Below are 13,881 nucleotides of genomic sequence, written 5' to 3'. Positions count from 1 at the left end.
GATTCAAAGGTGAGTTTAAACCACCTTATTCAAGTGGACCGAAACCAAATTTCGCCGATGTCCGGAACATGAAGCACTTCCCTTAAGACAAGTGTCTTACCCGAAGTGAGCTTCAATGTGACGGTTCCTTTACCCATAACATTAGAAGATTGGGAATTTCCCATAAAAACTTGATCACCCGAATTAACAACAGAGTAAGTACCGAACGCATTGCGATCTCCACAAATATGTCGAGTTGCACCCGTATCAAGTATCCAATCTTTTGGTTTTTCAACCAAACTTACTTCGTAATCATGGCGGTGAAAATGTCCTCCTCCAGAAATTAGCCTTCGCTTTCTCGATTTCGAGACTTCTTGTTCGACGGTCTCTCTTGAGATGACCAGGCTTACCACATGTGAAGCACTTCACTTTTGACCTCTTGAAACTCTTGCCTTTCTTGACTTGAAGACCTTTTTTGAAATGACCTTGTTTGTTTGATTCGACAAGGTTGGCTTTGAGTCTTGTGTACCCAAGAGGCTTTCCACCATTGTCCTTGTTCCTGTTCCTCTCCTCGATCTTGATTCGGATCACAACCTGTTCAAAGGACCATTCATTTCTCTTGTGTTTCATATTATTCTTGAAATCAGTCCAAGAGGGAGGGAGTTTTTCAAGGAGGGAACTTGTGACGAAAACATCAGGAAGAATAACAGTTTCCTTAGATAACCTTCCCACCAAGATTTAAAACTTATCAATTTGGGAAGAGACACTTTCGTCGTCGGTCATTTCAAAATTCAAGAAATTTGCTACCACATATTTCTTGTTGCCTGCATCATCAAGAGTATACTTGTTGCATAAAGCGTTCCAGATCATATATGCATACTCGTATGAGTTATACACATTGTATAGATCAATGGAAAGCGCATTCAATATCCGATTTTTACACTGAAAATCAGCTTGAATCCATGCAATCCGTTTTACATCTTCTTCCAGGATCTCACTTTGTGGTGGTTTGGGATCCGTCAATGCAAAAGCAATCCCTATTTGGGTTAAAGCAAAAAGAAGCATTTGCCTCCATCTCTTAAAATTCTGCCCATCAAATTGTTCGATCTTATCGAACTCTCCAACAATACTCATCTTCTCCAATGCGGGTTGAAGAGTGGTAACAGCAGGGACCACATTAGTTGGAATAGAATCAACACTAGATGTGTCCTTTTGACCAAGTGTATCTTGTCCAGCCATAGTCTTAAATCTGTTTATAACAAGATTAAGATCCACCGTTAGAAAAGCAATCACGAGTTTAAAGACCTTAAGATTGTTATCACCGGACTATGGTTTTGAGAATCATAAAACGATAAGCATTACTATGCGAAGCATATCCTATAAAAATGCAGTCAAAGGTTTTAGGACCAATTTTTCTTTTCTTTGACTCAGGTATTAATACTTTTGCCAAACAACCCCATACCCTTAAATGCTTTAAGTTAGGTTTTCTATCAAACCATAACTCAAAAGGTACTAAACCAGTTTTCTTGTGAGGAATTCTATTTAAAATATAGCAAGCCGTTAGAATAGCTTCCCCACATATCAAGGGTTAACCCGAATGGATAAGGAATGAATTCATCATTTCTTTCAATGTACGATTCTTCCTTTCGGCTATTCCATTGGATTGTGGTTGGTATGGAGCTGTAGTTTCATGTATAATACCATTCTCTTCACAAAATTTGTAAAGATTAAAATACTCTGAACCTCTATCGATTCGAAGTCTTTTAACTTTACTCCCTAGTTGATTTTCAACTTCTCTTTTATAGGATATAAAGGCATCACTTGCTTCATCTTTTGATTTCAGTAAATACAACATAGTAAATCTTGAGTAATCATCAATAAAGGTAACAACATAATTTTTTCCACCTCTTGATGCATACGATTTAAAATCGCACAAATCACTATGAATCAAGTCAAGGCGACCACTTTGCCTCGTTACTGACTTATGTGGCCTCTTTGTCAGTTTGGCCTCTACACAAGTAGTACATTTAGACATCGGTGGCTTTCCAAGGCTATCAATAAGACCTAACTTGCATAATCTAGATAAATAGGGAGCACTAATATGTCCTAATCTATTATGCCACAAATTAAAAGAGTCAACAATATAAACGGAAGAAGCACTCGGCTTATCTTTTATTACATTCAGAACACTGATTACAAAAAGACCATCACTTACATAACCCTTTCCAACAAAAATATCATTCTTCAACAGTACAAGTTTGTCAGATTCAAAGGTGAGTTTAAACCCAGCCTTATTCAGAAGTGGACCCGAAACCAAATTTTGCCTGATGTCTGGAACATGAAGCACTTCCCTTAAGACAAGTGTCTTACCCGAAGTGAGCTTCAATGTGACGGTTCCTTTACCCATAACATTAGAAGATTGGGAATTTCCCATAAAAACTTGATCACCCGAATTAACAACGAGTAAGTACAACGCATTGCGATCTCCACAAATATGTCGAGTTGCACCCGTATCAAGTATCCAATCTTTTGGTTTTCAACCAAACTTACTTAATAATCATGGCGGTGAAAATGTCCTCCTCCATGAAATTAGCCTTCGCTTTCTCAGATTTCGAGACTTCTTGTTCCGACAGTCTCTCTTGAGATGACCAGGCATACCACATGTGAAGCACTTCACTTTTGACCTCTTGAAACTCTTGCCTTTCTTGACTTGAAGACCTTTTTTGAAATGACCTTGTTTGTTTGATTCGACAAGGTTGGCTTTGAGTCTTGTGTACCCAAGAGGCTTTCCACCATTGTCCTTGTTCCTGTTCCTCTCCTCGATCTTGATTCGGATCACAACCTGTTCAAAGGACCATTCATTTCTCTTGTGTTTCATATTATTCTTGAAATCAGTCCAAGAGGGAGGGAGTTTTTCAAGGAGGGAACTTGTGACAAAAACATCAGGAAGAATAACATTTTCCTTAGATAACCTTCCCACCAAGATTTGAAACTTATCAATTTGGGAAGAGACACTTTCGTCGTCGGTCATTTCAAAATTCAAGAAATTTGCTACCACATATTTCTTGCTGCCTGCATCATCAAGAGTATACTTGTTGCATAAAGCGTTCCAGATCATATATGCATACTCGTATAAGTTATACACATTGTATAGATCAATGGAAAGCGCATTCAATATCCGATTTTTACACTGAAAATCGGCTTGAATCCATGCAATCCATTTTACATCTTCTTCCAGGGATCTCACTTTGTGGTGGTTTGGGATCCGTCAATGCAAAAGCAACCCCTATTTGGGTTAAAGCAAAAAGAAGAATTTGCCTCCATCTCTTAAAATTCTGCCCATCAAATTGTTCGATCTTATCGAACTCTCCAACAATACTCATCTTCTCCAATGCGGGTTGAAGAGTGGTAACAGCAGGGACCACATTAGTTGGAATAGAATCAACACTAGATGTGTCCTTTTGACCAAGTGTATCTTGTCCAGCCATAGTCTTAAATCTATTTATAACAGTATTAAGATCCACTGTTAGAAACAGTCACGAGTTTAAAGACCTTAAGATTGTTATCACCAGACTATGGTTTTGAGAATCATAAAACGATAAGCATTACTATGCAAAGCATATCCTATAAAAATGCAGTCAAAGGTTTTAGGACCAATTTTTCTTTTCTTTGACTCAGGTATTAATACTTTTGCCAAACAGCCCCATACCCTTAAATGCTTTATGTTAGGTTTTCTATCAAACCATAACTCAAAAGGTACTAAACCAGTTTTCTTGTGAGGAATTCTATTTAAAATATAGCAAGCCGTTAGAATAGCTTCCCCCCACATATCAAGGGTTAACCCAGAACAGATAAGGAATGAATTCATCATTTCTTTCAATGTACGATTCTTCCTTTTGGCTATTCCATTGGATTGTGGTTGGTATGGAGCTGTAGTTTCATGTATAATACCATTCTCTTCACAAAATTTGTAAAGATTAAAATGCTCTGAACCTCTATCGGTTCGAAGTCCTTTAACTTTACTCCCTAGTTGATTTTCAACTTCTCTTTTATAGGATATAAAGGCATCACTTGCTTCATCTTTTGATTTCAGTAAATACAACATAGTAAATCTTGAGTAATCATCAATAAAGGTAACAAAATAATTTTTTCCACCTCTTGATGCATACGATTTAAAATCGCACAAATCACTATGAATCAAGTCAAGGTGACCACTTTGCCTCGTTACTGACTTATGTGGCCTCTTTGTCAGTTTGGCCTCTACACAAGTAGTACATTTAGACATCGGTGGCTTTCCAAGGCTATCAATAAGACCTAACTTGCATAATCTAGATAAATAGGAGCACTAATATGTCCTAATCTATTATGCCACAAATTAAAAGAGTCAACAATATAAACGGAAGAAGCACTCGGCTTATCTTTTATTACATTCGAACACTGATTACAAAAAGACCATCACTTACATAACCCTTTCCAACAAAAATATCATTCTTCAACAGTACAAGTTTGTCGATTCAAAGGTGAGTTTAAACCCGCCTTATTCGAAGTGGACCAAACCAAATTTCGCTGATGTCCGGAACATGAAGCACTTCCCTTAAGACAAGTGTCTTACCCAAGTGAGCTTCAATGTGACGGTTCCTTTACCCATAACATTAGAAGATTGGGAATTTCCCATAAAAACTTGATCACCCGAATTAACAACGAGTAAGTACCAACGCATTGCGATCTCCACAAATATGTCGAGTTGCACCCGTATCAAGTATCCAATCTTTTGGTTTTTCAACCAAACTTACTCGTAATCATGGCGGTGAAAATGTCCTCCTCCAGATAAATTAGCCTTCGCTTTCTCGATTTCGAGACTTCTTGTTCCGACAGTCTCTCTTGGGATGACCAGGCTTACCACATGTGAAGCACTTCACTTTTGACCTCTTGAAACTCTTGCCTTTCTTGACTTGAAGACCTTTTTTGAAATGACCTTGTTTGTTTGATTCGACAAGGTTGGCTTTGAGTCTTGTGTACCCAAGAGGCTTTCCACCATTGTCCTTGTTCCTGTTCCTCTCCTCGATCTTGATTCGGATCACAACCTGTTCAAAGGACCATTCATTTCTCTTGTGTTTCATATTATTCTTGAAATCAGTCCAAGAGGGAGGGAGTTTTTCAAGGAGGGAACTTGTGACGAAAACATCAGGAAGAATAACATTTTCCTTAGATAACCTTCCCACCAAGATTTGAAACTTATCATTTTGGGAAGAGACACTTTCGTCGTCGGTCATTTCAAAATTCAAGAAATTTGCTACCACATATTTCTTGTTGCCTGCATCATCAAGAGTATACTTGTTGCATAAAGCGTTCCAGATCATATATGCATACTCGTATGAGTTATACACATTGTATAGATCAATGGAAAGTGCATTCAATATCCGATTTTTACACTGAAAATCAGCTTGAATCCATGCAATCCGTTTTACATCTTCTTCCAGGATCTCACGTTGTGGTGGTTTGGGATCCATCAATGCAAAAGCAATCCCTATTTGGGTTAAAGCAAAAAGAAGCATTTGCCTCCATCTCTTAAAATTCTGCCCATCAAATTGTTCGATCTTATCGAACTCTCCAACAATACTCATCTTCTCCAATGCGGGTTGAAGAGTGGTAACAGCAGGGACCACATTAGTTGGAATAGAATCAACACTAGATGTGTCCTTTTGACCAAGTGTATCTTGTCCAGCCATAGTCTTAAATCTGTTTATAACAGTATTAAGATCCACTGTTAGAAACAGTCACGAGTTTAAAGACCTTAAGATTGTTATCACCAGACTATGGTTTTGAGAATCATAAAACGATAAGCATTACTATACGAAGCATATCCTATAAAAATGCAGTCAAAGGTTTTAGGACCAATTTTTCTTTTCTTTGACTCAGGTATTAATACTTTTGCCAAACAGCCCCATACCCTTAAATGCTTTAAGTTAGGTTTTCTATCAAACCATAACTCAAAAGGTACTAAACCAGTTTTCTTGTGAGGAATTCTATTTAAAATATAGCAAGCCGTTAGAATAGCTTCCCCACATATCAAGGGTTAACCTGAACGGATAAGGAATGAATTCATCATTTCTTTCAATGTACGATTCTTCCTTTCGGCTATTCCATTGGATTGTGGTTGGTATGGAGCTGTAGTTTCATGTATAATACCATTCTCTTCACAAAATTTGTAAAGATTAAAATACTCGAACCTCTATCGGTTCAAGTCTTTTAACTTTACTCCCTAGTTGATTTTCAACTTCTCTTTTATAGGATATAAAGGCATCACTTGCTTCATCTTTTGATTTCAGTAAATACAACATAGTAAATCTTGAGTAATCATCAATAAAGGTAACAACATAATTTTTTCCACCTCTTGATGCATACGATTTAAAATCGCACAAATCACTATGAATCAAGTCAAGGTGACCACTTTGCCTCGTTACTGACTTATGTGGCCTCTTTGTCAGTTTGGCCTCTACACAAGTAGTACATTTAGACATCGGTGGCTTTCCAAGGCTATCAATAAGACCTAACTTGCATAATCTAGATAAATAGGGAGCACTAATATGTCCTAATCTATTATGCCACAAATTAAAAGAGTCAACAATATAAACGGAAGAAGCACTCGGCTTATCTTTTATTACATTCGAACAACGATTACAAAAAGACCATCACTTACATAACCCTTTCCAACAAAAATATCATTCTTCAACAAGACAAGTTTGTCGATTCAAAGGTGAGTTTAAACCCACCTTATTCGAAGTGGACCGAAACCAAATTTACTTGATGTCCGGAACATGAAGCACTTCCCTTAAGACAAGTGTCTTACCAAGTGAGCTTCAATGTGACGGTTCCTTTACCCATAACATTAGAAGATTGGGAATTTCCCATAAAAACTTGATCACCCGAATTAACAACGAGTAAGTACCGAACGCATTGCGATCTCCACAAATATGTCGAGTTGCACCCGTATCAAGTATCCAATCTTTTGGTTTTTCAACCAAACTTACTTCTGTAATCATGGCGGTGAAAATGTCCTCCTCCAGTAAATTAGCCTTCGCTTTCTCAGATTTCAGAGACTTCTTGTTCCGACAGTCTCTCTTGAGATGACCAGGCTTACCACATGTGAAGCACTTCACTTTTGACCTCTTGAAACTCTTGCCTTTCTTGACTTGAAGACCTTTTTTGAAATGACCTTGTTTGTTTGATTCGACAAGGTTGGCTTTGAGTCTTGTGTACCCAAGAGGCTTTCCACCATTGTCCTTGTTCCTGTTCCTCTCCTCGATCTTGATTCGGATCACAACCTGTTCAAAGGACCATTCCTTTCTCTTGTGTTTCATATTATTCTTGAAATCAGTCCAAGAGGGAGGGAGTTTTTCAAGGAGGGAACTTGTGACGAAAACATCGAAGAATAACATTTTCCTTAGATAACCTTCCCACCAAGATTTGAAACTTATCAATTTGGGAAGAGACACTTTCGTCGTCGGTCATTTCAAAATTCAAGAAATTTGCTACCACATATTTCTTGTTGCCGCATCATCAAGAGTATACTTGTTGCATAAAGCGTTCCGATCATATATGCATACTCGTATGAGTTATACACATTGTATAGATCAATGGAAAACGCATTCAATATCCGATTTTTACACTGAAAATCGGCTTGAATCTATGTAATCCGTTTTACATCTTCTTCCAGGATCTCACTTTGTGGTGGTTTGGGATCCGTCAATGCAAAAGCAACCCCTATTTGGGTTAAAGCAAAAAGAAGCATTTGCCTCCATCTCTTAAAATTCTGCCCATCAAATTGTTCGATCTTATCGAACTCTCCAACAATACTCATCTTCTCCAATGCGGGTTGAAGAGTGGTAACAGCAGGGACCACATTAGTTGGAATAGAATCAACACTAGATGTGTCCTTTTGACCAAGTGTATCTTGTCCAGCCATAGTCTTAAATCTGTTTATAACAGTATTAAGATCCACTGTTAGAAACAGTCACGAGTTTAAAGACCTTAAGATTGTTATCACCAGACTATGGGCAGAACAATATAAGAATACAAACAGTAATAAAAGCATAAACTGTAGTACGAAACAAAAGTATAAATAATCAAATAAATATACGTACTTGGTAGTTGCAGGATATCGCCAAAGGAGACGAGAGGTTGGATCGAGTCGTATCTAGAAGACACTCTCCTTAAGGTCTTTAATCGCCCCTTATTAGTGCGGCCAGGAACAATGCGATTATACCTCCAAGATGAAACGATCCACTAATCACTAAAGACGGCACTCCCAAAGTGATTACGAAGGGGTCCGAAAGCTATACTCAACACACAGAGACAAGAAGGACGGACGAGAAACACTCTCGATGAAAACAGAGAAGAACCACGCCTTGAGAAGCAACAAAATAGGTAAAAACGAAGTGAAGTTACCCCTGCCAATACCCTCGTATATATAGAATACGTGAGTGGCAGGTTGTAAAGGTACTTATCATATACAGGCGTCCCTGTATACCATACAGGTACTTTAAGTGTCTCCTTATGTGTGTACAGGTACCACTACACACTCGTATAGGTACTTGTGGGTGCATGTATAAAAACAAAATTAAGATATTTATATACACCCACACCCGGACTCGGCTCGGCTCGGCTCGGTTCGGTTCGGCGCGATGTAAAAGCACCCCGGATCAACCCCCCACACAAGTGAGAGGACACACTTCTCTCTAAAGAACCCATGTCCCTTAAGGACCCATGAATACTTATAAGCAAGCTCACATCCTTGAAGCTAACCAATGTGGGACTAAACAACATTGGTTCTTTTACAAATGCAACCCAAAATCTGGAGGGAAATGAAAACTCAAATTTGAATAAGATTGGTGAAAATACCTTTTAGACAAAAGACAAAAGACAAAGACCACATGTGACAAAGACCTTTTGAATCTTTAGTATGATGAGATGGAATGAAATTGAATATAATTTCATTACATATAATTTTTTTTACAACAGAAGCTCATTGTGGTAAGTCAAGGGAACCGATTTATGGAGATCTTCATAAAATTTAATCACAAAATTGATAATCTAACATTCAGTTCATCAGTCATCATACACTATTACACAAAGCCATCTTAAGCTTTTGTCTAGTAATGAATGAAAGAGTAGAGCTTCTGGCTGACTTAGATTGCCCCCGGAACGCAGAACATTCAACCTTATAGCATTGGCCTTGCGGGATGTTCGAAAACGATCCTATACCAACCCTTGGAGCCAGTTCTCCTTCGAGCCGATTTAAACTGTTAAACCCAACTCTTGTTCTTCTTCCTACCTAACTATCCACTCAAAATTCTTGGGTTCACAAGAAGATTTTGACGTGTGAAAATCGTAAAGGTACAGCACTTTGCCCTGGCTGCACGTGCAGCACTAGACTCAAGGTGACGCGCATTGACCGCCTTACCCCTGCCCGAGCGCCTTGCATGAACAGAGGTAAGGTGATCAATACACGCTGCCTTGAGTCTGATGCGGCATGTGCAGCCCGGACAAAGAGCTGCTCAGCATCTTTTTCGGTGCTTTTCTGGCCATTCCAGATCTGGAAATGATAAGAAAAAGAAGCAAAAGATCATTAATAACTGTAGGACCGATCCTTAATTGAGTATAAATGCTCTCTGTTGTTTTATTTGGCAAGTGCCAATACAATACAAAAGTCATGTATGGTTGAAAAATGTAACCAACCATCAAGAAATTGTAGGATAACGTGTCTTTTTCACATAAGATTCATTCATCAACCATCAAGGCATCGACGGGATAGGGGCAGTAGGGTGGGTGGGAACTGAGAGAACTCGTTATACAAGCTTGTGAAAGTCGATCCAGCCACTCACACTCTCGGATTTGAATTCTCTGCGTTGTCTAATGGTTGATAGATTAAATGAGTTCCAACTATTTTGAATTTTTGAATTTTAAATTGAACTTGCCTATCAACCATTCGATCGACATAAAATTCCACGTGGAGACCTGGGAGCTGACGGCAGCACAATCTGGGAACATATATAACTGTATCTTGCAAGCTTCTGACAGAATTATCCACAAAAAAAAAATTCTTGCAAGCTTCTGAAAGGGGATCCAAAACCTCAATGGATCATCATCAGGCAGGACTAGGAGAGAGGCTAAGACTCTTTTGGTCAATCTTTACTCACGCCGTTCTCCTCTCCTGCATGGGTTCACACCTCTCATCCGCCACACCCTGGAAACCACTCGGATCTCCTGGCTTTGCTCACCTTCAAGGATGGGATAACTCAAGACCCACTTCGCATCATGAACTCTTGGAATGATTCTCTCCATTTCTGTAAATGGACCGGAGTGACATGCAACCCGGCAACCGAAAGAGTTACTGTTCTCAACTTAGAATCTCAAAGGTTGGTTGGATCTCTGTCTTCTTCTATTGGAAATCTTACTTTCCTTTCTTCAATCAACCTTCAAAATAACAGCTTCCATGGCGAGATTCCTCAAGAAATCGGTCGTTTGAGACGCTTACAACATCTCAGACTGACGTCCAATTCCATAGGAGGCAAGATTCCTTCCAATCTCACTCACTGCACGGACCTCAGAACCCTTAATTTATCTATAAACAACATCATAGGGCAAATCCCAGACCAGCTTAGTTCACTCTCCAAGATACAAAATCTCGGCCTCGGAGGTAATTTTCTCACGGGAAGCATCCCACCGTGGATAGGGAATCTTTCATCTCTATACCTTCTCAGTCTTGCACAAAATAGTTTCCAAGGAAGCATCCCTCATGACCTTGGACGACTTTGTTGCTTGGGAAAATTTTCAGTCTACGGTAATGAGCTCACGGGTGAGATCCCATCGTCACTTTACAATATCTCCTCCATTTATTACTTCTCAGTCACACAAAACCGTTTGCAGGGTAGCCTTCCCATCGATGTAGGCCTCACTCTCCCTAATCTTGAGGTATTTGCTGGGGGTGTAAATAATCTTACCGGATCCATTCCTATGTCATTGTCAAATGCTTCTGAGCTTGAGATACTTGATTTCGCCGAGAACCATATTACTGGTCCTGTGCCTGTGAGTCTAGGGAGCTTAAAGCACTTAAGTAGACTTAATTTCGATGATAATCATCTTGGAAGTGGCAAATCTGGTAACCTGAACTTCCTTACATTTTTGACTAATTGTACGAATCTACGAATATTGGGTATAGGTTACAATCGTCTAGGTGACGAATTGCCCAATTCCATATCCAATCTCTCGACTCAGCTCAGCATATTCACTATGGGTTCAAACATGATACATGGAAGCATTCCTGTGGGGATCGGTAACCTTGTCAGTTTGACATTACTTGGCATGGAAGAGAATATGTTCACTGGTAGTATCCCTGCAGCCTTGGGGAAACTTAAGAAATTACAGAAATTGTATTTGAACTATAACAGATTGTCAGGTCTAATTCCTTCCTCTATAGGCAACTTGACCCAATTGATTGCAGTGTTCATGGAGGAGAATAACTTAGAAGGAAAGATACCTGCTAGTCTTGGAAATTGTCAAAATTTGCTGCAATTGAACCTCTCTTTTAATAACCTAAGTGGTACCATACCAAAAGAAGTTATAGGTATTTCTTCCTTTTCCATTTCATTTGCAGTGGCGCATAACTCTTTGAGTGGTTCTTTACCAGTAGAAGTAGGTAACTTGAAAAATCTCATGGAGTTGGAAGTCTCTGAGAACAATTTTTCAGGTGAAATACCGAATGCACTTGGCAGTTGTGTTAGCTTGGAACACCTATACATGGCCGGTAATTCCTTCCAAGGATCATTCCCTATCTCCTTTGAGGCTTTAAGAGCACTACAAGAATTGGATCTTTCACGCAATAAGCTATCCGGGGTGATTCCACAATATCTTGAGTATTTCTCATCCTTGAAGATACTCAATCTCTCTTTCAATGATTTCGAAGGACAAGTACCAAAACTGGGGCTCTTTGCTAATGCAAATGCAATTTCAGTTGTTGGAAACAGGGGTCTTTGTGGTGGTATACCAAAACTACAATTGCCCATATGCTCCAAAGAAGCCCCTAATAGAGGAGGGAAGGTTTCTACATCAAGTATAATAATCATAATTTCCATTGTGGTTTCAACGATTGTTGTCATTTCATGTTTCGTTACTATCTTCTCTTGGATGAGACGCCCACGGAAGAGAGCTTTAGCAGCATCTTCTTCTAATGATTGGCAATTACATATCTCTTACTCGGAGCTATTTAGATCAACTAATGGATTCTCAGAGGATAATTTGGTTGGTCTTGGTAGCTTTGGTTCTGTGTATAAAGCAGTTCTACAAGAAAGTGAAGCAGTTGTTGCTGTGAAGGTATTGAACCTTCAGCAACGAGGAGCTTCTAAAAGTTTTGCAGCTGAATGCGAGACCTTGAAAAACATTCGGCATCGAAATCTTCTCAAGATATTGACAGTCTGCTCAAATATAGATTTTGAAAGGAAGGAATTCAATGCTCTAGTTTACGAGTTCATGCCCAATGGGAATCTCGACGAATGGTTGCATCCAAGAATTGCTCAGATCAAGCCTCTAAACCTTATTCAGAGATTAAACATAGCGATCGATGTAGCTGCTGCCTTGGAATATCTCCATTTTGATTGCGAAATACCAATCATTCATTGTGATCTAAAGCCAAGCAATGTGCTTCTTGACAAAGATATGACTGCCCATGTTGGTGATTTTGGACTTTCACAATTTCTTTCTGAAAAATCCAATATTTCCTGCAACAATCAAAGCATATCAATTGGGATAAAAGGATCTATTGGGTATGTTCCACCAGGTAAAGGTTTCATCCCAATTATAGTGCTTCTCAAGTTTAAAATTGATCTGTTAAATTTCCATTTTATTTCTTTTGGTATTCCACTCTTTCACTAAAGATTGAATAATATATCCTGATGCAGTAGATTGTTGAATTGCAGAGTATGGTATGGGTGCCCAAGTGTCCATACTTGGTGATATATACAGCTATGGAATCCTGTTACTGGAGATGTTTACAGGCAAAAGTCCAACTGATGATACGTTTAAAGATGGTCAAAGCCTCCATGAATTTGCTGCAGCAGCGTTGCCTGGACAAGTGATAGAGATTGCAGATCCTCAGTTGTTCTTGGAAGAAGAGGGACTGAAAGAAGAGGATGGTAGAATAGAAATAGACGAATTTCCTAAAATCCATAACAGCAATGCTGGAGAAATAATCACTGAAAGCTTGATTTCAATCATTCAAATTGGCCTCTCATGTTCTGTTCTATCACCGAGAAATCGGATTACAATGAAGGAGGTCAGACACAAGTTGCATCCTATTAGAGATTCGATTCTTTGGTTCGAACATCAAAATTGAAACAAATGGAAGATGTAGAATTATATTGTGACATACAAAAGAAAGATTAAAAGGGAGGGTTGAAGTTGTTTTGTGTATATATGTTTTTTTGCCAAAAAAAAAGAGTAAACTACTTGTACACCCCCTGTGTTTGTCCCCGTTGACTTGTACAACCCTTACTTTTTAAAACTTTACTTTCAGACCCCCTATGATTGACAGAATACCCATTTCGTTAGGGTGAACCTGTTAAGTGATGATGTCAGTAGACCATAAATTCATAAAAGGCCAAAATACCTTTATGGTGATAGGAATTTATCATAATACCCTTTTGGATAAATTAGATAGGTGGAGTAGAGTGTTTGGCGGAGGACGGTTGCAGAGACACTGGAAAAAAGGGCGGTGACACCTTCGGTCTAGAGGATCTTGTCGCCAACAGCGATGGAGCCCATTCTTTGTGGTGAAGGTAGTGGTGGAACATTCACTAAGTTGTAGCATTCTTCTTTCCAACTTTCCTTTCTAATTTCGATCCTTAA

General features: G+C 38.9%; 1 protein-coding gene across 2 annotated transcripts; it reads left to right on the top strand.

The window, feature by feature from the left end:
* Positions 1–10,086: 10,086 nt before the first annotated feature.
* On the top strand, positions 10,087–13,422 carry LOC122652321 (putative receptor-like protein kinase At3g47110). Of its 2 annotated transcripts, none has more exons than XM_043846032.1 (2): positions 10,087–12,814; positions 12,954–13,422. In XM_043846032.1, the coding sequence occupies exons 1-2, from the start codon at positions 10,297–10,299 to the stop codon at positions 13,367–13,369; spliced, it is 2,934 nt and encodes a 977-aa protein (XP_043701967.1). In that variant the 5' UTR covers positions 10,087–10,296; the 3' UTR covers positions 13,370–13,422. The 2 variants fall into 2 exon arrangements, with proteins under 2 accessions (XP_043701967.1, XP_043701968.1); XM_043846033.1 differs by having other exon boundaries at positions 10,087–12,861; positions 12,898–13,005.
* The last annotated feature ends 459 nt before the right edge of the window (positions 13,423–13,881 follow it).

The sequence above is a fragment of the Telopea speciosissima genome, chromosome 2 (genome assembly GCF_018873765.1).
Source record: "Telopea speciosissima isolate NSW1024214 ecotype Mountain lineage chromosome 2, Tspe_v1, whole genome shotgun sequence".
In the NCBI taxonomy this organism is placed as follows: domain Eukaryota; kingdom Viridiplantae; phylum Streptophyta; class Magnoliopsida; order Proteales; family Proteaceae; genus Telopea; species Telopea speciosissima.
This window is presented reverse-complemented; position numbering and strand designations above follow the sequence as displayed.

What these genes read in the sequence shown, in the direction of transcription:
- LOC122652321 (XM_043846032.1), top strand. Translation starts at nt 10,297, where the DNA reads ATGAACTCTTGGAATGATTCTCTCCATTTCTGTAAATGGACCGGAGTG. An exon ending in TATTGGGTATGTTCCACCAG is followed by an intron (nt 12,815 to 12,953) that starts GTAAAGGTTTCA and finishes GTTGAATTGCAG; the next exon opens with AGTATGGTATGGGTGCCCAA.